Source organism: Pollachius pollachius (assembly GCF_949987615.1).
Source record: "Pollachius pollachius genome assembly, chromosome: 16".
NCBI lineage: Eukaryota > Metazoa > Chordata > Actinopteri > Gadiformes > Gadidae > Pollachius > Pollachius pollachius.
The window spans coordinates 145,176-169,504 of NC_136949.1; the positions used below are offsets into that span (position 1 = coordinate 145,176).

A 24,329-nucleotide genomic window follows, 5' to 3' on the forward strand; every position below is an offset into this window, starting at 1 on the left:
TCTCTCCCCTGTCCAACTCCCTCTTTCTTCTGTGTTTTTGTCTCTCTCTCTCACTCTATTCCTCTTCTCTCTGTCTCTCTCCCTCTTCCCTGCCCAACTCCCTCTTCTCTGTACCTACCTCACACAGGAAGTGGTTGAGCTCTAGAAGCATGGAGACAGGAAATGATTGAGCTTTATCACTTTAGAGACAGGACGCTGTTGAGCTCTATCAGTATGGAGACAGAGCGATGAGGTCTAGCTCTATCAGTATGGAGACAGAGAGAGATGAGGTCTAGCTCTATCAGTATGGAGACAGAGCGATGAGGTCTAGCTCTATCAGTATGCAGACAAAGAGCGATGAGGTCTAGCTCTATCAGTATGGAGACAGAGCGATGAGGTCTAGCTCTATCAGTATGGAGACAGAGAGAGATGAGGTCTAGCTCTATCAGTATGGAGACAGAGCGATGAGGTCTAGCTCTCAGTATGCAGACAGAGAGCGATGAGGTTGAGTAGTATGGAGATGGAGGGAATGTGGTGCATGTGATAGGCGTTAGCGTCTGAGTCAGTACAGCTGTGTGCAACCAAGCAGGCTGAGCTACAACGGACACAGCTCTGTTCCAACCCCCACCTGTAACTCATGACTGGCAGCCTAAAGGGGACTGTACCGCTAGGGTTAGGGTTAGGCTAACCCTTTCATATAATTGTTTCTATACTGAGAGTACTGATTCATACACGTGTTGTGACAAAATAGCCAGCCGAGATGGTGTCCCTTTAACCCCTCAGGTTACAACCTGTGGAAGATGAACACACCTCATGTTCCTGGTCTGGGCGACACATGTTATTATATATATAATAACATGTTATAACAGGCCTATATCTAATATAATAACAGGTGTTTCAGACGGTGTCTGGCTGTGTGACGTTGGGCCACCAGAGTCCAGTACTGTGATTGGCTGTTCATGATACCCAGAGAGACCACACTGCCTAACGACGGCCTCTCTCCCTGTCTCCCAGAACACGGAGGCCAAGGCGGAGCCGGAGAAGGGCCAGAGCCGCTATAACCTCCGGCGCCGCAAGGACGACAAGGCCGTAGACCCCGCCACCCAGGGGGAGGAAGAGGAGGTGAAGCAGACGGTGGCTCCGCCCACCGCACGCAGCACCCCGCTGGACTTTGGAGGCCGGATAGGTAGGGTGGAGGGTGGGGGGGGAGAGAGGGAGGGGAGGAGGTGAGGAGAGGGGGGGGGGAGGGAGGGGGTAAGGAGAGGGGAGGGGGGGGGAGAGGGTGAGTTGATCCGATTTGATGTGAAGACTCAAGTATTCCTGGTTACAGTTAGGGTGTGTCCTGGTGGCTGACCTTCGCTGGGACAGTATTATGGTCCTGTCTATCTGCTGGACTCTAACCTGGTGTAGGGACAGTATTATGGTCCTGTCTATCTGCTGGACTCTAACCTGGTGTAGGGACAGTATTATGGTCCTGTCTATCTGCTGGACTCTTAACCTGGTGTAGGGACAGTATTATGGTCCTGTCTATCTGCTGGACTCTAACCTGGTGTAGGGACAGTATTATAGTCCTGTCTATCTGCTGGACTCTAACCTGGTGTAGGGACAGTATTATGGTCCTGTCTATCTGCTGGACTCTAACCTGGTGTAGGGACAGTATTATGGTCCTGTCTATCTGCTGGACTCTAACCTGGTGTAGGGACAGTATTATAGTCCTGTCTATCTGCTGGACTCTTAACCTGGTGTAGGGACAGTATTATGGTCCTGTCTATCTGCTGGACTCTAACCTGGTGTAGGGACAGTATTATAGTCCTGTCTATCTGCTGGACTCTAACCTGGTGTAGGGACAGTATTATGGTCCTGTCTATCTGCTGGACTCTTAACCTGGTGTAGGGACAGTATTATGGTCCTGTCTATCTGCTGGACTCTAACCTGGTGTAGGGACAGTATTATGGTCCTGTCTATCTGCTGGACTCTAACCTGGTGTAGGGACAGTATTATGGTCCTGTCTATCTGCTGGACTCTAACCTGGTGTAGGGACAGTATTATGGTCCTGTCTATCTGCTGGACTCTAACCTGGTGTAGGGACAGTATTATGGTCCTGTCTATCTGCTGGACTCTAACCTGGTGTAGGGACAGTATTATGGTCCTGTCTATCTGCTGGACTCTAACCAGGTGTAGGGACAGTATTATGGTCCTGTCTATCTGCTGGACTCTAACCTGGTGTAGGGACAGTATTATGGTCCTGTCTATCTGCTGGACTCTAACCTGGTGTAGGGACAGTATTATGGTCCTGTCTATCTGCTGGACTCTAACGTGGTGTAGGGACAGTATTATGGTCCTGTCTATCTGCTGGACTCTAACGTGGTGTAGGGACAGTATTATGGTCCTGTCTATCTGCTGGACTCTAACCTGGTGTAGGGACAGTATTATGGTCCTGTCTATCTGCTGGACTCTAACCTGGTGTAGGGACAGTATTATGGTCCTGTCTATCTGCTGGACTCTAACCTGGTGTAGGGACAGTATTATGGTCCTGTCTATCTGCTGGACTCTAACCTGGTGTAGGGACAGTATTATGGTCCTGTCTATCTGCTGGACTCTAACCTGGTGTAGGGACAGTATTATGGTCCTGTCTATCTGCTGGACTCTAACCTGGTGTAGGGACAGTATTATGGTCCTGTCTATCTGCTGGACTCTAACGTGGTGTAGGGACAGTATTATGGTCCTGTCTATCTGCTGGACTCTAACGTGGTGTAGGGACAGTATTATGGTCCTGTCTATCTGCTGGACTCTAACCTGGTGTAGGGACAGTATTATGGTCCTGTCTATCTGCTGGTGTAGGGTCATTATGGACTGTCTACCTGCTGGAGTCTAACCCGGTGTTGTGTCTCCAGGGGCCTACCTGTGGCTGCTGTTCCTGCCGTGCTGGGTGCTGTTTGTGATCCTGCAGGTGAACCTGGAGGACCCCAGCCTGATCAACTTCCCCCCGCCGCTGCCCCCCCTGGAGGCCTTCTGGGACCCCCAGGCTCTGGCCCTGGTCCTGCTCTGGGTCCTCTTCCAGGCCCTGCTCTACCTGCTGCCCGTCGGCAAGGTACGGCCGCCTTACTGACTGCTTTACTGGGACTCTGGGCCTTACTGACTGCTTTACTGGGAGTCTGGGCCTGACTGACTGCTTTACTGGGACTCTGGGTCTGACTGACTGCTTTACTGGGACTCTGGTTCTTACTGACTGCTTTACTGGGACTCTGGGTCTGACTGACTGCCTTACTGGGACTCTGGTTCTTACTGACTGCTTTACTGGGACTCTGGTTCTTACTGACTGCTTTACTGGGACTCTGGGTCTGACTGACTGCCTTACTGGGACTCTGGTTCTTACTGACTGCTTTACTGGGACTCTGGTTCTTACTGACTGCTTTACTGGGACTCTGGGTCTGACTGACTGCCTTACTGGGACTCTGGTTCTTACTTACTGCTTTACTGGGACTCTCTGGTTATGGTCTGGTCTAGTGATCGACCGATATTTTTTTCCGGTATCGGCCGATTATTATTATTATTATTATTATTTTTCGGCTTGATTTACAGACTAATAAATGTTCTATTTTTAAACTGAGACATTGTAACATTTGTTATCATCATTGTGTCATTTTTATGATGCAAATTGAGGGAGGCTTAGCCTGGAAATCCAGACCCACGTCTAGAAAGCTGCAGGGTCTGGCAACAGGTAATGAAAATGGCCCAACTCGAGGGGCCGCACCAAGCATGCATTTGAAAATATCAAAAGAATACAAGGGGTGACGTATCCAGACCAGTGGAGCTAACCAATAGATAAGACTTTGCCGTATCCGGTCTGTAAAACAGCAACGCTTTTGGCCCGCCTATATTGATACATCGGTGTGATTGATTAATGTTCTGGGCCCAGAATATACACCAGTATATTGCTCGTTCCCAGAGTGACTCGCTGGGCAAATTCAAATTTTGCTCTCGCGAGAACTCTGGATTTCCAGGGTATTATCGGCTCCAAATATCGGCTCAAGAAAATTGGTATCGTCGTATCGGTTATCAGCTAAGGCTGATGATAAAAAATCTGTATTGGTATCGGCCCTAAAAAATCCATATCGGTCGAACCCTAGTCTGGTCTATACTCTCCCTCTGTCTCTGTGTGTCTCTTTATTATCTCTCTCCCCCTCTATCTGTGTCTCTATCTTTACTCTCTCTCTGTGTCTCTCTATCTTAACTCTGTCTCTTTACTCCCTCTCTTCTGTCTCTCTGTCTCTCTATCTTAACTCTCTTTACTCTCTCCCTCTGTCTCTGTGTCTCTCTATCTTAACTCTCTTTACTCTCTCCCTCTGTCTCTGTGTCTCTCTATCTTAACTCTCTTTACTCTCTCCCTCTGTCTCTCTGTCTCTCTATCTTAACTCTCTTTACTCTCTCCCTCTGTCTCTGTGTCTCTCTATCTTAACTCTCTTTACTCTCTCCCTCTGTCTCTCTGTCTCTCTATCTTAACTCTCTTTACTCTCTCCCTCTGTCTCTGTGTCTCTCTATCTTAACTCTCTTTACTCTCTCCCTCTGTCTCTGTGTCTCTCTATCTTAACTCTCTTTACTCTCTCCCTCTGTCTCTGTGTCTCTCTATCTTAACTCTCTTTACTCTCTCCCTCTGTCTCTCTGTCTCTCTATCTTAACTCTCTCTTTACTCTCTCCCTCTGTCTCTGTGTCTCTCTATCTTAACTCTCTCTTTACTCTCTCCCTCTGTCTCTGTGTCTCTCTATCCTAACTCTCTCTTTACTCTCTCCCTCTGTCTCTGTGTCTCTCTATCTTAACTCTCTTTACTCTCTCCCTCTGTCTCTGTGTCTCTCTATCCTAACTCTCTCTTTACTCTCTCCCTCTGTCTCTGTGTCTCTCTATCTTAACTCTCTCTTTACTCTCTCCCTCTGTCTCTTTGTCTCTCTCTCTTCACTCTCTCCCTCTGTCTCTTTGTCTCTCTCTCTTTACTCTCTCCCTCTGTCTCTTTGTCTCTCTCTCTCTTTACTCTCTCCCTCTGTCTCTTTGTCTCTCTCTCTCTTTACTCTCTCCCTCTGTCTCTTTGTCTCTCTCTCTCTTTACTCTCTCCCTCTGTCTCTGTGTCTCTCTCTTTACTCTCTCCCTCTGTCTCTGTCTCTCTCTCTTCACTCTCTCCCTCTGTCTCTGTCTCTCTCTCTCTTTACTCTCTCCCTCTGTCTCTCTCTCTTTATTCTCTCCCTCTGTCTCTGTCTCTCTCTCTTTACTCTCTCCCTCTGTCTCTTTGTCTCTCTCTCTTTACTCTCTCCCTCTGTCTCTTTGTCTCTCTCTCTTTACTCTCTCCCTCTGTCTCTCTCTCTTTATTCTCTCCCTCTGTCTCTGTCTCTCTCTCTTTACTCTCTCCCTCTGTCTCTTTGTCTCTCTCTCTCTTTACTCTCTCCCTCTGTCTCTGTGTCTCTCTCTTTACTCTCTCCCTCTGTCTCTGTCTCTCTCTCTTCACTCTCTCCCTCTGTCTCTGTCTCTCTCTCTCTTTACTCTCTCCCTCTGTCTCTCTCTCTTTACTCTCTCCCTCTGTCTCTTTGTCTCTCTCTCTTTACTCTCTCCCTCTGTCTCTCTCTCTTTATTCTCTCCCTCTGTCTCTGTCTCTCTCTCTTTACTCTCTCCCTCTGTCTCTTTGTCTCTCTCTCTCTTTACTCTCTCCCTCTGTCTCTGTGTCTCTCTCTTTACTCTCTCCCTCTGTCTCTGTCTCTCTCTCTTCACTCTCTCCCTCTGTCTCTGTCTCTCTCTCTCTTTACTCTCTCCCTCTGTCTCTCTCTCTTTATTCTCTCCCTCTGTCTCTGTCTCTCTCTCTTTACTCTCTCCCTCTGTCTCTTTGTCTCTCTCTCTTTACTCTCTCCCTCTGTCTCTTTGTCTCTCTCTCTTTACTCTCTCCCTCTGTCTCTCTCTCTTTATTCTCTCCCTCTGTCTCTGTCTCTCTCTCTTTACTCTCTCCCTCTGTCTCTTTGTCTCTCTCTCTCTTTACTCTCTCCCTCTGTCTCTGTGTCTCTCTCTTTACTCTCTCCCTCTGTCTCTGTCTCTCTCTCTTCACTCTCTCCCTCTGTCTCTGTCTCTCTCTCTCTTTACTCTCTCCCTCTGTCTCTCTCTCTTTATTCTCTCCCTCTGTCTCTGTCTCTCTCTCTTTACTCTCTCCCTCTGTCTCTTTGTCTCTCTCTCTTTACTCTCTCCCTCTGTCTCTTTGTCTCTCTCTCTTTACTCTCTCCCTCTGTCTCTCTCTCTTTATTCTCTCCCTCTGTCTCTGTCTCTCTCTCTTTACTCTCTCCCTCTGTCTCTTTGTCTCTCTCTCTTTACTCTCTCTCTTCATCTCCAGTTGAGTGAAGGCATGCCTCTGCGTTCTGGAGAGAGACTGAAGTACAGAACCAACGGTGAGACACACACACACACACACACACACACTGGTCTGTGTGCTGGTCTAGCCCTGTCTCACCCCCCTCCCCCCCCCAGGGTTCTTTGCCATCGTGGTGAGCGGCGTTGCCGTGGCGGCGGCGGTGCACCAGGGCGTGGACCTTTCCTACATCCATTCCCACTTCCTGCAGCTGGCCAGCGCCTCCTTCCTGCTCTCCCTGCTGCTCAGCGTCTACCTGTACGCCCGCTCCTGCCACGCCCCCGCCCCGGAGCGCGCTCTGGGGGGCGACTCGGGTGAGGGACGTCGCCGTGACCATCACCATGACGATCACCATGCCCTAAGGAGGAGAGGGCAGAGCGGCCAGCGGCGGCCCGACTCCGCGCTGAAAGGCCGTGGGTTCGATCCCCGCTGTCCGGCCGTCTTACCCCGACCGGCTCCTTTTAAATCAATGAGCTGACCTTTCACCCCCGCCGCAGGGAGCCTGATGTACGACTTCTTCAAGGGCCGCGAGCTGAACCCCCGCATCGGGACCTTTGACCTCAAGTTCTTCTGTGAGATGCGCCCCGGGCTGATCGGCTGGGTGAGTGGGTCACATGCTCCCCCTGGTGGGCGGAAGGGGAGCCGCAGCCTCACGTCTCTGGGTCTATAGGGGGGCTCCCCCTGGTGGGCGGAAGGGGAGCCGCAGCCTCACGTCTCTGGGTCTATAGGGGGGCTCCCCCTGGTGGGCGGAAGGGGAGCCGCAGCCTCACGTCTCTGGGTCTATAGGGGGGCTCCCCCTGGTGGGCGGAAGGGGAGCCGCAGCCTCACGTCTCTGGGTCTATAGGGGGGCTCCCCCTGGTGGGCGGAAGGGGAGCCGCAGCCTCACGTCTCTGGGTCTATAGGGGGGCTCCCCCTGGTGGGCGGAAGGGGAGCCGCAGCCTCACGTCTCTGGGTCTATAGGGGGGCTCCCCCTGGTGGGCGGAAGGGGAGCCGCAGCCTCACGTCTCTGGGTCTATAGGGGGGCTCCCCCTGGTGGGCGGAAGGGGAGCCGCAGCCTCACGTCTCTGGGTCTATAGGGGGGCTCCCCCTGGTGGGCGGAAGGGGAGCCGCAGCCTCACGTCTCTGGGTCTATAGGGGGGCTCCCCCTGGTGGGCGGAAGGGGAGCCGCAGCCTCACGTCTCTGGGTCTATAGGGGGGCTCCCCCTGGTGGGCAGAAGGGGAGCCGCAGGAGTGGTGACAGCACAATGCACTGCTCACTAGCTGCTGCTATTGGAGAAATATACCTGGTATCACGATGGGTCTGCATACAGACAGCAGTGGGTACTCTGCTACACACACTGACCTGTCCCTCCCTCCCCCCTCTCCCCCTCTCTCTCTCTCTCTCCCTCCCTCCCTCCCCCCTCTCTCCCTCTCCCCCTCTCCCTCCCCTCCCTCTCTCCCTCTCCCCCTCTCTCTCTCCCTCCCTCCTCCCTCCCTCCCCCTCCCTGCCTCCCTCCCCCTCTCCCTCCCATCCTCTCTCTCCCCCTCTCTCTCCCCCTCCCCCTCCCTCCCTCTCCCCCCCTCCCTCTCTCCCTCTCCCCCTCTCTCTCCCTCCCCTCCCCCTCCCCTCCCTCTCCCCCTCCCTCTCCCCCCCTCCCTCTCCCCCTCTCCCTCTCCCTCCCATCCTCCCCCTCCCCCCCTCTCCCCCTCTCCCTCTCCCCCCTCTCCCTCCCTCCCCCTCCCTCTCCAGTGTGTGATCAACACCTCCCTGGCTGTGGCTGAGATGCGTCTCCAGGGTCTGAGCTGTCCCTCTCCTGCCATGCTGCTGGTCAACGCCTTCCAGCTGCTCTACGTGGTGGACAGCCTCTGGAACGAGGTATTCACACGTCCCATGATAAGCCCTGTCTCCCCCTCCATCCCATAATAAGCCCTGTCTCCCCAGGAGGCCATCCCATAATAAGCCCTGTCTCCCCTCCATCCCATGATAAACCCTGTCTCCCCCTCCATCCCATAATTAGCCCTGTCTCCCCAGGAGGCCATCCCATAATAAGCCCTGTCTCCCCTCCATCCCATGATAAGCCCTGTCTCCCCCTCCATCCCATAATAAGCCCTGTCTCCCCCTCCATCCCATAATAAGCCCTGTCTCCCCCTCCATCCCATAATAAGCCCTGTCTCCCCAGGAGGCCATCCCATAATAAGCCCTGTCTCCCCTCCATCCCATGATAAACCCTGTCTCCCCCTCCATCCCATAATAAGCCCTGTCTCCCCAGGAGGCCATCCCATAATAAGCCCTGTCTCCCCAGGAGGCCATCCTGACCACCATGGACCTGATGCACGATGGCTTCGGCTTCATGCTGGCCTTCGGGGACCTGGTGTGGGTGCCATTCACCTACAGCCTGCAGGCCTTCTACCTGGTGGGGCACCCCCACGGCCTGCCCCCCCCCCGCCCTGCTGGCCATCGTCACCCTCAAAGGTCAGTGCTCCCCTCCCCCTCACCCTCTCACCCTCACCCTCTCCCTCTCTCCCCCTCACCCTCTCCCCCCCTCCTTCTCTCCCCCTCCCCCTCACCCCCTCTCCCTCTCTCCCCCTCTCAGCCTCTCCCTCTCTCCCACTCTCCCCCTCTAACCCTCTCACCCCCTCTCACTCTCTCCCTCACCCCCTCTATCCCCCTCCCCCGCTGACCCTCAGCCAGGTTCGAGAGGAAGCAGAGCTGTCTGCGGCCTTGTCTCTCCCCCTCTGTCTGTGTCTCTATCTCCCCCTCTGTCTGTGTCTCTATCTCCCCCTCTCTCTGTGTCTCTATCTCCCCCTCTGTCTGTGTCTCTATCTCCCCCTCTCTCTGTGTCTCTATCTCCCCCTCTGTCTGTGTCTCTATCTCCCCCTCTCTCTGTGTCTCTATCTCCCCCTCTGTCTGTGTCTCTATCTCCCCCTCTCTCTGTGTCTCTATCTCCCCCTCTGTCTGTGTCTCTATCTCCCCCTCTCTCTGTGTCTCTATCTCCCCCTCTGTCTGTGTCTCTATCTCCCCCTCTCTCTGTGTCTCTATCTCCCCCTCTCTCTGTGTCTCTATCTCCCCCTCTGTCTGTGTCTCTATCTCCCCCTCTCTCTGTGTCTCTATCTCCCCCTCTGTCTGTGTCTCTATCTCCCCCTCTCTCTGTGTCTCTATCTCCCCCTCTCTCTGTGTCTCTATCTCCCCCTCTCTCTGTGTCTCTATCTCCCCCTCTCTCTGTGTCTCTATCTCCCCCTCTGTCTGTGTCTCTATCTCCCCCTCTCTCTGTGTCTCTATCTCCCCCTCTGTCTGTGTCTCTATCTCCCCCTCTGTCTGTGTCTCTATCTCCCCCTCTGTCTGTGTCTCTATCTCCCCCTCTCTCTGTGGCTCTATCTCCCCCTCTCTCTGTGGCTCTTTACTCTCTCTCTCTCTCTCTCTCTCTCTCTCTCTCTCTCTCTCTCTCTGCTGGACCAGTCGTTAGGACATGACCAAAATACGATATCTGTTTACCAATAATGCAGTAATCGGCTCTGCCTTCATGGAGAGATGACAACATGAGCTGCAGGAATCCCTCTGACCCTAGTGAAACAGCCTTTGAAACGTGTACTAACACAGTTTGAGGTTAAAAGGCATCAAAATGCCTCAGCTGACCATAAGCGGGTCGCGACCCACCAGTGGAGAGTCACTGTCCCTTTAAACCGGCTGGCCGCGGAACATGGAGCGGAATCGATAGATGAATAGGGCTGCAGGCAGAGAACCCCGCTCTGCACCGGGTTTACCACACTTTGGTGGGTCACCGTGTGTGGTGGAGCTGTCTGTGTGTGGTGGGATTTGTGTTGTATATAACCGTGTGTGTGTGTGTTTCCTCCAGTCCTGGGTTTCTACATCTTCAGGCAGTCAAACTCCCAGAAGAACTCCTTCAGGAGGAACCCGGCTGACGCCTCCCTCGCCAGTAAGACCCTCCCCGCATGGAGATTCCAGATACAGAGATATAGAGATAGATACACAGATATAGAGATAGATTCACAGATACAGACATATAGAGACATAGAGATAGATACACAGAGATATAGAGATAGATACACAGAGATATAGAGATACATACACAGAGATATAGAGATAGATACACAGATACAGAGATATAGAGACATAGAGATAGATACACAAAGATATAGAGATAGATACACAGAGATATAGAGATAAATACACAGAGATATAGAGATAGATACACAGATACAGAGATATAGAGACATAGAGATAGATACACAGAGATATGGAGACATATAGATAAATACACAGAGATACAGAGACATAGAGATAGATACACAGAGATAGAGATAGATACACAGATACTGAGATATAGAGATAGATACAGAGAGATAGAGATAGATACACAGATACTGAGATATAGAGATAGATACAGAGAGATATAGAGATAGATACACAGATACAGAGACATAGAGACATAGAGATAGATACACTAAGATATAGAGATAGATACACAGATACAGAGATAGAGAGATAGAGATAGATACACAGAGATATAGAGACATAGAGATAGATACACAGAGATAAAGAGACATAGAGATAGATACACAGAGATATAGAGATGTAGATACACAGTCCAGACGTTCTCAACGGCATCAAACAAGGCATTCCCTAATCTCCCTCTCTCTCTCTCCCTCCCCCTCTCTCTCTCTCCCCCTCTCTCTCTCTCTCTCTCCCTCCCCCCTCCCTCTCTCTCTCTCCCCCCCCCCCCTCACCCTCTCAGACATGAAGAGCATCCCAACGGCGACGGGGAAGAGTCTGTTGGTGTCCGGCTGGTGGGGGGTGGTGAGACACCCCAACTACCTGGGAGACCTGATCATGGCTCTGGCCTGGTCCCTCCCCTGTGGTCAGTTCTCCTGATGCATCTCCTCCACTACAGATCAGGGCCGTGTCACCGCATTAGTGTGTGTGTGTGTGTGTGTGTGTAGGTTTCGGCCACCTGTTGCCGTGGTACCACATGATGTTTAACTGTGTGTGTGTGTGTGTGTGTGTGTGTGTGTGTAGGTTTCGGCCCCCTGTTGCCGTGGTACCACATGATGTTTACCTGTGTGTGTGTGTGTGTGTGTGTGTAGGTTTCGGCCACCTGTTGCCGTGGTACCACATGATGTTTACGTGTGTGTGTGTGTGTGTGTGTGTGTGTGTGTGTGTGTGTGTGTAGGTTTCGGCCACCTGTTGCCGTGGTACTACATGATGTTTACCTGTGTGTGTGTGTGTGTGTGTGTGTGTAGGTTTCGGCCACCTGTTGCCGTGGTACCACATGATGTTTACCTGTGTGTGTGTGTGTGTGTGTGTGTGTAGGTTTCGGCCACCTGTTGCCGTGGTACCACATGATGTTTACCTGTGTGTGTGTGTGTAGGTTTCGGCCACCTGTTGCCGTGGTACCACATGATGTTTACCTGTGTGTGTGTGTGTGTGTGTGTAGGTTTCGGCCACCTGTTGCCGTGGTACCACATGATGTTTACCTGTGTGTGTGTGTGTGTGTGTGTGTAGGTTTCGGCCACCTGTTGCCGTGGTACCACATGATGTTTACCTGTGTGTGTGTGTGTGTGTGTGTAGGTTTCGGCCACCTGTTGCCGTGGTACCACATGATGTTTACCTGTGTGTGTGTGTGTGTGTGTGTGTGTAGGTTTCGGCCACCTGTTGCCGTGGTACCACATGATGTTTACCTGTGTGTGTGTGTGTGTAGGTTTCGGCCACCTGTTGCCGTGGTACCACATGATGTTTACCTGTGTGTGTGTGTGTGTAGGTTTCGGCCACCTGTTGCCGTGGTACCACATGATGTTTACCTGTGTGTGTGTGTGTGTAGGTTTCGGCCACCTGTTGCCGTGGTACCACATGATGTTTACCTGTGTGTGTGTGTGTGTAGGTTTCGGCCACCTGTTGCCGTGGTACCACATGATGTTTACCTGTGTGTGTGTGTGTGTGTGTGTGTGTGTAGGTTTCGGCCACCTGTTGCCGTGGTACCACATGATGTTTACCTGTGTGTGTGTGTGTGTGTGTGTGTGTGTAGGTTTCGGCCACCTGTTGCCGTGGTACCACATGATGTTTACCTGTGTGTGTGTGTGTGTGTGTGTGTGTGTGTAGGTTTCGGCCACCTGTTGCCGTGGTACCACATGATGTTTACCTGTGTGTGTGTGTGTGTGTGTGTGTGTGTAGGTTTCGGCCACCTGTTGCCGTGGTACCACATGATGTTTACCTGTGTGTGTGTGTGTGTGTGTGTGTAGGTTTCGGCCACCTGTTGCCGTGGTACCACATGATGTTTACCTGTGTGTGTGTGTGTGTGTGTGTGTGTGTGTGTGTGTGTGTGTGTGTGTGTAGGTTTCGGCCACCTGTTGCCGTGGTACTACATGATGTTTACCTGTGTGTGTGTGTGTGTAGGTTTCGGCCACCTGTTGCCGTGGTACCACATGATGTTTACCTGTGTGTGTGTGTGTGTGTGTGTGTGTAGGTTTCGGCCACCTGTTGCCGTGGTACCACATGATGTTTACCTGTGTGTGTGTGTGTGTGTGTGTAGGTTTCGGCCACCTGTTGCCGTGGTACTACATGATGTTTACCTGTGTGTGTGTGTGTGTAGGTTTCGGCCACCTGTTGCCGTGGTACTACATGATGTTTACCTGTGTGTGTGTGTGTGTAGGTTTCGGCCACCTGTTGCCGTGGTACTACATGATCTACTTCATCATTCTGCTGGTGCACCGCGACGCCCGCGACACGTCCGAGTGCCGCAGGAAGTACGGCTCAGCCTGGGACGACTACTGCCGGGCCGTGCCCTACCGCATCATCCCCGGGGTCTACTAGACCGACCCCTGACCCCTGACCCCCGACCCCTGACCCCTGACCCGCCCCCGGCTGGCTCCAGAGACTTGGTCCTAAACCTATCAGCAGAGACACGCCTCCACCTGATTGGCCGACGGACCGTTTGGAATATTGTTCATTTTTGCTAGAAGTTGTTTTTAAAGTTTGCTATGTTTGAATCTCTGGAACAAGCCACTGCGTTGATGAATCGTTAGGGTGTATATTTTGTATATAGCCGTTTTAATTCACCAATTGGAACTGAGCCCTTCTCTCAGTCCGATTCAGGACCCAAGGTTTCTGAGAGGTGGAACAATGGTGCTTTTATTTTGAAGAGAGTCCTGGTATATGGCTTTTATTGTGAAAAGAGTCCTGGTGTCGTGTATTTGGAGGGCAGAGCTACAGTATTAACTTCTTTCTCAGGATCAACTGCCTTCCTATCGAGGAACTCGTGAAGATTCAACGTTCACATTTTTATGGGTCATTTTTAGTCTTAATTATAGAGTGACCAACATTGTGTTGTTTTTGATTTAGAGAAATGCACTATTGTGAAAAGAAACGCATTTTGTTTTCTTGATGAAATCCATTCATTGTATAATTTCGTCTGGGCTGCGCTACCTCAGACCGGCCTGCGTGGGGCGCTGTTGCGTAGCGCAAAGTGACCCTCATTTAACCTTTCCCCGTGTTAGCACTTCCCAGTATTTCTACGGCTTCCCAACATGACCAACGCTATTTTTTCAGGACTTACGATTGGAAATGGTTGCTTATTTTTACTGGCATAAAGGAGGGTTACCAATGGTAACTCATTCCTACGCCCCTGCTCCGGTATGATGGCTGCAACACAGCCGCCTTGAACCATCACCTTCCTGGACCGGACGGCGTTCCGTCGTGACTGAATGCAATGTAAATATGCTTTTTTAAATCATGCAGTAGGTATTTTTCTCAGTAGATATTTAAAGTTGCTTTTGTATTCTAGCTTTAAAGTTAATTTTATAATAAAACCAACACCAAACCGCCGCCTAGTTTGGACTTCTGTCGAGGTGTCCAGCCAGACTTCCTACCGTCAGGCCCGCCTCATACCCGGTCGGAGGAGGAACAAAGTCCGGACTGCTGCAGCTCATTCTGTGTGGACGTTTGGAATAAAATCTGTAGCATTGCGAGTTGTTGATGTTTTATTTTCATGGGATGTAAAATCGGACCTATGGGGGGTCATCATCGTGACGTCACACTGCATGATATTACTTTAAGACGAGTAAAGTCCCCTTCAAACGAAGGTGTCAAGACCCTCTTGGTTTACATGATGGTTCCATGGTAATACACACAGGCAGGACTCGAACCCGGAGGGTCATCCAACGGTGCTCGCCACTGAGACACGGACATCATCGAGCCTTATCCACGGCGGTACAATTCACATGACAACACTAAGTGCAAACTGACATCAGGTTTCAGAGGACCTCGGCTCTCCAGAAATGATGAGAAACTTTCTCAGATGCGTTCAGGAGACGGCGGATAAGATGTGGTCGGAAGTTAAACTTGACATTACAAATCACACGACATCAGAATAAGAAGTTCCCACGGATAAATAGCAGCATTGAGCGTTCACATGACTATTCGTTTAGCTCAGTGCGCAAATACAAAAACTCAGGTCTGGACAAACTCATATCATTCCCCCTTTGTGGTAAAATGCGCAATATAATACATTTGTGTAACTGTGTCATGTAAAAAGTTGGTCCCGGATAAATCGAACAGTTCCTTGTGGACAGTGACTACTATCTTCCCCAAAAGCAGTGCTGCTGTTTGACAGCCAGCCTCGGAACACAGAAAAGCGCTCTCTTCGGGAGGAACTCTGAACTACACCACACTGAAACTCAACTCATAGTAAGGCTGCAGCTTAAAATGTGCGCTTTATTTGTGAGACTGGTGAAAGAACAGTACGGTCTGGTAACATCGCAAGAATATTGTGTAAGACGAAAGAACTTACTGGCTTTAACATGTATACCAAGAACGCTATTTATCCATTGTGTATTTTGTATTTGACACCAGCAGAAATCCACTATAGTGTAAAAGAAATAAACACGAGGAAGTCAAACAAAAGAGTGACAATTTAAGAAATGTACCACCTTTAATTTTCAATCCACACAACCCATTCGTTACAAGGCCAAATCATTATAAACATGGAGTCAGAACTCAAGAATCTGAACTGACAGTAACTGACAATTAACTGTCAGTTAATTAATTGTCAGTTAACTGACAATAAACTGACCGTTTCAGTTAAAAACAGAGTTGAAATCTCAGAATAACACAGTAGCATATTTCGGGTAAAAAAGAAAAGGGAAAGCTTGTGTACATCCATTTTGGAATAAGGTTTAACAAAAAAAAAGAATTATAATCAAAATACCAAGAGCCCACTTCAAGTCAGTTCATGTACAATGTCAGTATCATACATCACGTTGTTTGTAAATGCACGCTAATCATTCATTCCCATGTGACCACAACACTCACTCACCATCACCCCCACACCTCCCAGTATGGCTTACAGTTATGTTTCTAACACTCACACCAGGGATAAAACACAGGGGATTTATTCAAAGATATGGGATGAATTAGTAGGTAACGCTGTGAGTACAGTTCATTTATGAGCGGTGAGTATACGTGTGTGATATGGGGTAGGATGAATTTAAGAGCACAAAAGCAGATGGGAATACAGGTTCGCTCGGTCAAGGTATCGAATACCGCTGTAGCCATGGCAACCGCAATGCTTCAAAAGGTTGATTTATTGGCTGCACAGATAAATTATGTAAACTAAATCCAGTGGTTCTTAAAGAAATAGTAGTATATGTTGTTTTGCAGTCGTACATTTACAGACCAAATTCTCGGCATATTCAAACAAACTGGTAACCGAATGGATCCCATCTACTATAGAACCAGTGCACCCAGCCCAATGTCCTTCAACAATATAACACAGTTGGACATAATCTGGACAGCAGTGATGTGATCAGAAAACACTTGAGGTTTATTCAGTGTGGATTCAGACCCTGATCCAAGCTGGCTCAGAAAACGGTTGTTTAATACAGTTCTCGGATTCAATCGGTCATGTTTGATTCGTTTTGCAACCACGTGGTCAGATTTCATTTTAATGTGACACAGCCAGTGATTCATGGATTAAATGCGTCTTTGGTTAACTATCTATAATAATTAAAAGAGGTAAATCTTTTATTTCGGATGACTGAGAGAACCCCAGGTCAGATTCAGGAACCAAACCAAACCTTGATCTTAAAATACTTCCCTTCCGGACACTTAACGTATCAAGGCCTTTGTTTCAACTGTGTTCAAAAGTGTTCTGGAACCAAATGTAATTAATTAAATCAACCTTGAGACAAGGACACATCGGACAGACCTCCAGACACGCGAGGAGAGAGAGCAGAGGGAAAGAGGTTCACTGGGTTGATCTCACCCTCACAATAGTCAGACTAGGTAGGACCTGTCTGGGTTCACTCTCTCTCACTCAATCTGTCCTTTTACCCCCGGGGACTGGCTGGTGTCGGACCGGGGACCCCCCACAGACGCTCAGAGCGAGGGACAGAACCATCAACACCTCGCAGGATTTACCTCTTACTTCTTCTTTAATAACTTTTGTTTTAATACAGTCTGTCACAAAAGCAACACCGGGAGACGAGAGGGAATACTAAATGAAGCACTTTACACACACGCAGGACATAAATATCACCCGAAGAACAGAGGTTACAACGACGTGAAGAAACATTTGGTTTATTGTCCGGCGTAGACACAGTGACGTCGGCCCAGCGGACCGCTCCAGTAAAGCTCCACGTGGCCTCGCACCGGACAAAAGCGAGATCTCTTCCTTCCAAGGCAGCAGGATAACTACAACATCTGCGTCATGTGTCTCAACTCTCCAAGCGAGAGAAAGGGGATTGTAAGCTGGAGAAGATACGACACATGGCCCACGCAGATGGACAGGCGTGTCTTTCACATGTTTAACAGACGATTTCCAAGGGTTTTTGCTAGCTAAGCGACAGTAATGATATTTAAGGCTGGCAGGCGTCCAGAGGTGTGCCATCTTGCCCCATTGCCAGGTGGGCCCGGATCAGCCATTAAGAGCCATTTACACATCTGTGACACCACAAGTGTTCACACAGTTGTTTGGTGTCACAAGTGGAAGCGTCTTGCCATATTAACGTTGGACACGCCCTCTTGTGATGTCACAAGTGAGTGTCCTAGTGTAAGAATGGTGAAGACGCCCACTTGTGACATCACGAGAGGGCATGTCCCCCATTCAAACTATAGGACACTCCCACTTGTGACATCACAAGAGGGCGTGTCCCCAACTCATATGGTAGAACACTCCCATTTGTGTCCGGTATTTCCCTCCCACTTGTGACATCACAAGAGGGAGCCCAATGGCTGTCAATGACGAGGTGATCCGCGCCCCACCTGGAGGTAATGAACTGCTGCTTTAATAACACAGGTCAAGGCATTGTGGGTTTGTTTCTTCTCATGTGTGCTGACGTGATGACGGACGATCAGAGCGACTGAGGATCTTCGTAGGAATGGCGAAGGCAAATACACGCACGCACACGCACACATACACACACACACACAGAGTATTAACAACATCTTTTGTCTTTTAAATAATGTAAACATATACATCTTTTGTCGGAGGCCATCGGTCCTCTTCATGGTTGCGAACTAAAAAACAAACGCACCCGCGGTGGGGGAGGGGGGCTACTGGAGCATGGAGCGGATGTTCTTGGGGGTGGACTCGTCGTTCAGGTGTTTGGTCGTGAACCTGCGGAGGGAGGGGTCACGGTAGAGGTCACGGTAGAGGTCAAGCCCAAAGCATGCACGGTAAGCTTTTCCAGTAATATTTGAAAGCGTGATAACAAGATCTAGTTTTCAGTTTTATTATAAAACAGTGAAAGGGAAAACTTAGTCACAAATGTTTTTAAAAATAAATTCACATTTCTTAATGTGGATTCAAGACCAAGTTGTTAATGTAAACAGAACACGGACTGTAATCAGGTGTCTTTGAATCAGATTCAGAGCCACTTCCAACATACTATATTATACATCTTAGGTGTGTTTAACGTGACGTTAGTATGAAGCACTAGAGGGATATCAGGAGAGGGTCAGGAGGAGGACCGCAGGAGGAGGAGGAGGGGAGAGTCAGGAGGAGGAGGAGGAGGACCGCAGGAGGAGGAGGAGGAGGACCGCAGGAGGAGGAGAGAGTCAGGAGGAGGAGGAGGAGAGAGTCAGGAGGAGGAGGACAGCAGGAGGAGGAGGAGGAGACAGTAAGAGGAGGAGGAGGAGAGAGTCAGGAGGAGGAGGGGAGGCGTACTTCAGAGCGTTGAGGAGGCCTTCCACTGAGTCTGCAGGCTGGTCCTTCAGCACCTTGATACAGCCTTTCATCTGCACACACACACACACACACACACACACACGGTGAGGACGTCTGGAGGCCACCTGAAGGCTGGGTGAGTGTGTGTATGCGTCTCAGTGTATGTGTGTGTCTCTCAGTGTGTGTGTGTATATGTCTGTTTCTCATTGTGTGTCCCTCAGTGTGTGTGTGTGTGTGTGTGCCTACTTCTATGTTGGAGGACTTGTTGAGGTCTGGGTGTGTGTGTGACTCAGTATGTATGTTTGTTTCTCAGTGACTGTTTGTCTCAGTGTGTGTTTGTGTGTGTCTCTGATTGTGCGTGTGTTCCTACGTCTATCTTGGAGGACTTGTTGAAGGCCCCGTTGGGGTGCACGTGGTCGTAGAGGATGATGACGCCCACCATCACCCTCATACAGAACAGCAGGGTGTCATCCCTACTGAACCGGCTGGTGTAGTCCCTGAGGGGAGAGAGAGAGAGAGAGAGAGAGAGAGAGAGAGAGAGAGAGAGAGAGAGAGAGAGAGAGAGAGAGAGAGAGAGAGAGAGAGAGAGAGAGAGAGAGAGAGAGAGAGAGAGAGAGAGAGAGAGAGACAGAGACAGAGACAGAGACAGAGAGAGAGAGAGAGACAGAGACAGAGAGAGAGAGAGAGAGAGAGACAGAGACAGAGAGAGAGAGAGAGAAAATGTTACAAAGAGGCAAAGAAGAAACACCATATATACCAGTCCCTCCAGAAAAACGCGATTATGCGATCGCATAATTCAACGCATAATCAGCCAAAGTCTGCATATTCATGCGGGTGCTGCATTTTTTCAAATATGCCGCACTTTCACCGCATAAATTGCAGATTTCCGCGCAAAATATGCGGGGCTTGCATGATTTCATAATCCCCGCATTTTCGTTGCAAAAAAGTCACATATATCTTAGCAGAAAGTTGAAAAATGTTGCGTTTACTTCACACAAGAGCAGCCATTTCCCCCTGTTGCCATGGGAACGTTATGAAGTGACGTAATTACGCGACGTGAACGTCATCGAAAAGCTGCATTTTTCGCAATGTTTTTTGCAAGTTCCCGCAATTTTTACAAGTTCCCGCAATTTCATTGCATAAAATTGCATAAATATGCCGCATGTTTCATCGCATTTTTTAAGAAAACGTGCCGCAAAATCAAGGATTTTTGTTCACATGGATATATATATTACTGCAGGCAGCAGTGCTTTCATTATTAATAATACATTTACACCTGCAAATACGAGCCTGTATACAAAGCCACATACACACTGTACTGGGAGTGATTGAGTGAGTGAGTGAGTGAGTGAGTGAGTGAGTGAGTGAGTGAGTGAGTGAGTGAGTGAGTGAGTGAGTGAGTGAGTGAGTGAGTGAGTGAGAGAGAGAGAGAGAGTGAGTGAGTGAGTGAGTGAGTGAGTGAGTGAGTGAGTGAGTGAGTGAGTGAGAGAGTGGGTGAGTGAGTGAGTGAGTGAGTGAGTGGGTGAGTGAGAGAGTGAGTGGGTGAGTGAGTGGGTGAGAGAGTGAGTGGGTGGGTGAGTGAGTGAGAGAGTGAGTGGGTGAGAGAGTGAGTGGGTGAGAGAGTGAGTGGGTGAGTGAGTGAGAGAGTGAGTGGGTGAGAGAGTGAGTGGGTGAGAGAGTGAGAGAGTGAGTGGGTGAGAGAGTGAGTGGGTGAGTGAGTGAGTAGGTGGGTGAAAGGGTGAGTGGGTGGGGGTCTTACGGGGTCTCCAGCATGACCTTGCAGACGCTGGCCATGGTGCTGAGACAGTCTGTCGTGTTCTCCAGAGGAAGGGTCTTGTTCTGTGGGAGGAGGAGGAGGGGTCAGGAGACCGCTAGGACGGGGGGGGGGGGGGGCTTTTCGATGACCAACCATCCCAGTGATGATTGGTCGGCGTTGCCTGTCACATGCGCCCCTCGTTTGGTAAACAACGACATGGACCGAGCCGGGGGCTCACCTCCGACACAAAGTTGGTGGTGGCGGTGCTGAGGGTCTTCAGCATGGGCGTGGCCTCGGCGTAGAACAGAGACATCCGATTGGCCATCTCGTTGTTCACCTCCTTCTCCATGTCCAGCTGCAGGCGGGGAGATCAGAGGTCAGTCCTCTGTAGTTCCTGCTCATACATGATGTTGCTCGCCATATTGTGCTAACCCTAACGCTCAGTAATCATTCACTACATATTATAAGGTCAGGTTCATGTATCTAGACTGATAAAGGGGGGTTCACGTATCTACACAGATAAAGGGGGGTTCATGTACGTTCTTGTTGTTGATGCGGTTCCTGCTGATGGTTCTCCGGTAGTAGCTGAAGTCGTTCTGGATGGCCGGACTCCTCATCTAAAGAACAACAGAACCATCAGATGGGTCAAGTCAAAGGCCCCTCCCCTCCTGGTGAGACGAGGCATCGTTAGGGTGTGAGACGAGGCAGCGTTAGGGTGTGAGACGGGGCAGCGTTAGGGTGTGAGACGAGGCAGCGTTAGGGTGTGAGACGAGGCAGCGTTAGGGTGTGAGACGGGGCAGCGTTAGGGTGTGAGACGGGGCAGCGTTAGGGTGTGAGACGGGGCAGCGTTAGGGTGTGAGACGAGGCAGCGTTAGGGTGTGAGACGGGGCAGCGTTAGGGTGTGAGACGAGGCAGCGTTAGGGTGTGAGACGAGGCAGCGTTAGGGTGTGAGACGGGGCAGCGTTAGGGTGTGAGACGAGGCAGCGTTAGGGTGTGAGACAGGGCAGCGTTAGGGTGTGAGACGGGGCAGCGTTAGGGTGTGAGACGGTAGGGGTGTGTGTGTGTGTGTACCTTGAGCTCGTCGAAGCGCAGGGTGAAGTGGAGGATCTCGGCGAACTGCTTGGCCAGCGCCTGCTCTCTCTCCAGGTGCTGGGTGGGCGAGCCCGGGGGGCAGGTCAGGGACTCCAGCAGGCTCTGGAGGGCCTCCTCTGCACACACACACGCACGCACACACACACGATACACCCACACACACACACACACACACACACACAGTTAATCTAAATGTTAGTGTGTAATGTGGAATGTCTTTGCATTGTCTAATTAAAGACATTTAAAAAGCGTATTGTTATGTTTAACGAGCTGTAAAGGAGGCGGAGCCTTAACGAGGAGGGACACTACCTGGTCCTCAGACACAGGTGAGAGGGGGAGGGGGGAGAGGGGAGGGGAGAGAAAGGAGGGATAAGAGGTTAGGGGGGGAGCTGAGGGGAGGGGGGGAGAGAGATAAGAGGAGAGGGGACCGGTGAGGGCGTAGAGGTCAGAGGTCAGATATAAGAGGTAGGTGGGGCCTCAGGACCAGGTCAGAGGTCAGGGGTGAGAGGGGTTCAGGGGAGGTCAGGGGTCAGAGGTCAGGGGTGAGAGGGGTTCAGGGGAGGTCAGGGGTCAGAGGTCAGGGGTGAGCAGTGTGTTACCTAGCCTCAGGGAGAAGCTGTAGAACACCTTCAGCTTCTTGACCAGCGGACACACCGAGTTCCACGCCCGGTCCTGCAGCAGCGCGTCGTTGGGCTTCTGTATGGCCTGCACACACACACACACACACACACACACACACACACACACACACACACACACACACACACACAGTGTAGGCGTCAGTGAGACTCAGAACTGGTTTGTTCTGGTCTGCCTACGAACTTCTGATTATTATTCCACACTGTACCCAGTGTGTGTGTGTGTGTGTGTGTGTGTGTGTGTGTGTGTGTGTGTGTGTGTGTGTGTGTGTGTGTGTGTGTGTGTGTGTGTGTGTGTGTGTGTGTGTGTGTGTTCCCTCATTGTATCCTGACCGTGTCCTTCATGATATTAGAATTCTAGTATCGGTCCTGTGTGAGTGAGTGACTGTGAGTGAGTGACTGTGAGTGAGTGACTGTGAGTGAGTGAGTGTGAGTGAGTGAGTGACTGTGAGAGAGTGACTGTGAGAGAGTGACTGTGAGTGACTGACTGTGAGAGAGTGACTGTGAGAGAGTGAGTGTGAGAGAGTGAGTGTGAGAGAGTGAGTGTGAGAGAGTGACTGTGAGAGAGTGACTGTGAGTGACTGACTGTGAGAGAGTGACTGTGAGAGAGTGAGTGTGAGAGAGTGACTGTGAGAGAGTGACTGTGAGTGACTGACTGTGAGAGAGTGACTGTGAGAGAGTGAGTGTGAGAGAGTGAGTGTGAGAGAGTGACTGTGAGAGAGTGACTGTGAGAGAGTGAGTGTGAGAGAGTGAGTGTGCGTGTCTTACATCTCTGATCTCCTGGCCCGCCCCCTTGTAGGACTGCAGGCCGCTCAGGATGCTGTCAGAGTCTTGCAGGACGGCGTTCACCTGCTTCCACACCTCACGCTCCCCCTCTGTGGGCTGGGCATCTACACACACACACACACACACACACACACACACACACACACACACACACACACACACACACACACACACACACACACACACACACACACACACACACACACACACACACACACACACGCAGACAGACAGATACACACACAATTAGTGAGAGAATTCTATAGGAACACACATTCAAGAAATCCATGTTGTGTATGACAAGGAGCCCTCTCTGTCCTGAGGCCGCTCATAAGGGGCTCCAGACGGTCTGGTACGCAGCGTCTGGGTGTGGTCCCGTCCTAAAGCTCAGCTACACAGCTACTGGCTGTGTGCTCGTTATGCACACATCAGTTACCACGGCCACCGTAGGGCAATACACCCACTAAAAAACAGGGAAGTTAGCACTGCATTTATAATCAGTGAAACAATGTGTTTGTGTACAATGTGTGTACTCTCAGGGTATGCCATTATAATGAGAAGATCACAACGTTAACTAATTGCTTAAGCATTAAACAAAGACAAAGGTTGACAAGAACAAGGCATACTAAATGAATGAATTACATTTTCTTTTCTAACATGAATCTATGTAAGATGGAGTCAGTGCAGCATTAAACAACAGACAACACAAAAACAATGAAGCGGGAGTATTTCTTAGGACACACTTGGGAGGCAGACTATACGAGGGCTACCACTAGAAGCATCGTGACACACTGTGATGAAAGTAAAACAACTATAGGATGTAGAAGGTAAACATAGAAATAAGAAACAGACTGCTGGAAAACGAAAGGCATGAGAGGACAGAAAGGACAAAGGGGCCGGTGAAGAGGAGGCGATGGGAGACGAAGGTTAGACATGGTTAGCTAGATATGAGGAAGTGGGCACATGGGGGCTTTAGTGTAGTCGTGGAAACAGGAAGGGGGGGGGGGGATCAACAAGGGTCAAGGGTCAACTCTGCTCCCAACCCCTAAATTCAGAATTTGGATTCAAACCCAGTGATCATCCATCATATCAGTCCCATTATGACTCGCTGCTTTAGAAACACAGAGGAGGGAGGCAGAGTGGGGCAGGGTGACCTTTGACCCTTCGGGGGAACATGGGGGGGGGAGAGAGAGATGCAGCCAGGCAGAAAGCAGTGCTCACTTTCAAAGTCAAGGAAAAAGTTTGGCCCCTGTGCAAGGTCTGTGCAAGTGAGGACTTTTAAGAGATTCCCCATTTGGTTTCTGCAAGAGAAGAGGAGAGAGAAAGAGGCGAGAGAGAGACAGAGAGAGAGAGAGAGAGAGAGAGAGACAGAGACACACAGACAGAGAGAGAGAAAGAGAGAGACAGCGATAAACAGACAGAGACAGAGAGAGAGACAAAGACAGAGACAGAGAGAGAGAGACGGTGTTAAAACATCAGTCATCGGTTATCTTCACAGAGTGAGTAGGAAAGAGAACATAGGCGTTCTGGAACAGGCAAAGGGAATA

At 50.4% G+C, this 24,329-nt stretch overlaps 2 protein-coding genes across 2 annotated transcripts in view; one reads left to right on the plus strand and one right to left on the minus strand.

Annotated features, from left to right (window-relative positions):
- The window catches only part of lbr (lamin B receptor), a 23,235-nt gene extending 8,921 nt beyond the window's left edge, over positions 1-14,314 (plus strand). Inside the window, 11 exon segments of the mRNA XM_079753762.1 lie at positions 994-1,165; positions 2,874-3,070; positions 6,341-6,395; positions 6,475-6,669; positions 6,853-6,956; positions 8,085-8,210; positions 8,638-8,769; positions 8,771-8,807; positions 10,189-10,269; positions 11,089-11,211; positions 13,000-14,314. Of these exon segments, the coding sequence (XP_079609888.1) occupies positions 994-1,165; positions 2,874-3,070; positions 6,341-6,395; positions 6,475-6,669; positions 6,853-6,956; positions 8,085-8,210; positions 8,638-8,769; positions 8,771-8,807; positions 10,189-10,269; positions 11,089-11,211; positions 13,000-13,160 (1,383 nt within the window). The 3' untranslated portion in view covers positions 13,161-14,314.
- Positions 14,315-15,266: 952 nt separating this feature from the next.
- fam49a (family with sequence similarity 49 member A) overlaps positions 15,267-24,329 on the minus strand; it is a 34,656-nt gene continuing 25,593 nt past the window's right edge. The window contains exons 4-12 of the mRNA XM_079753946.1: positions 22,765-22,886; positions 21,958-22,063; positions 21,338-21,474; positions 20,806-20,883; positions 20,505-20,621; positions 20,270-20,349; positions 18,881-19,007; positions 18,511-18,581; positions 15,267-17,961 (exon numbers count right to left, since the gene is read on the minus strand). Of these exons, the coding sequence (XP_079610072.1) occupies positions 17,898-17,961; positions 18,511-18,581; positions 18,881-19,007; positions 20,270-20,349; positions 20,505-20,621; positions 20,806-20,883; positions 21,338-21,474; positions 21,958-22,063; positions 22,765-22,886 (902 nt within the window). The 3' untranslated portion in view covers positions 15,267-17,897. The remainder of the gene's footprint in view (positions 17,962-18,510; positions 18,582-18,880; positions 19,008-20,269; positions 20,350-20,504; positions 20,622-20,805; positions 20,884-21,337; positions 21,475-21,957; positions 22,064-22,764; positions 22,887-24,329) is intronic.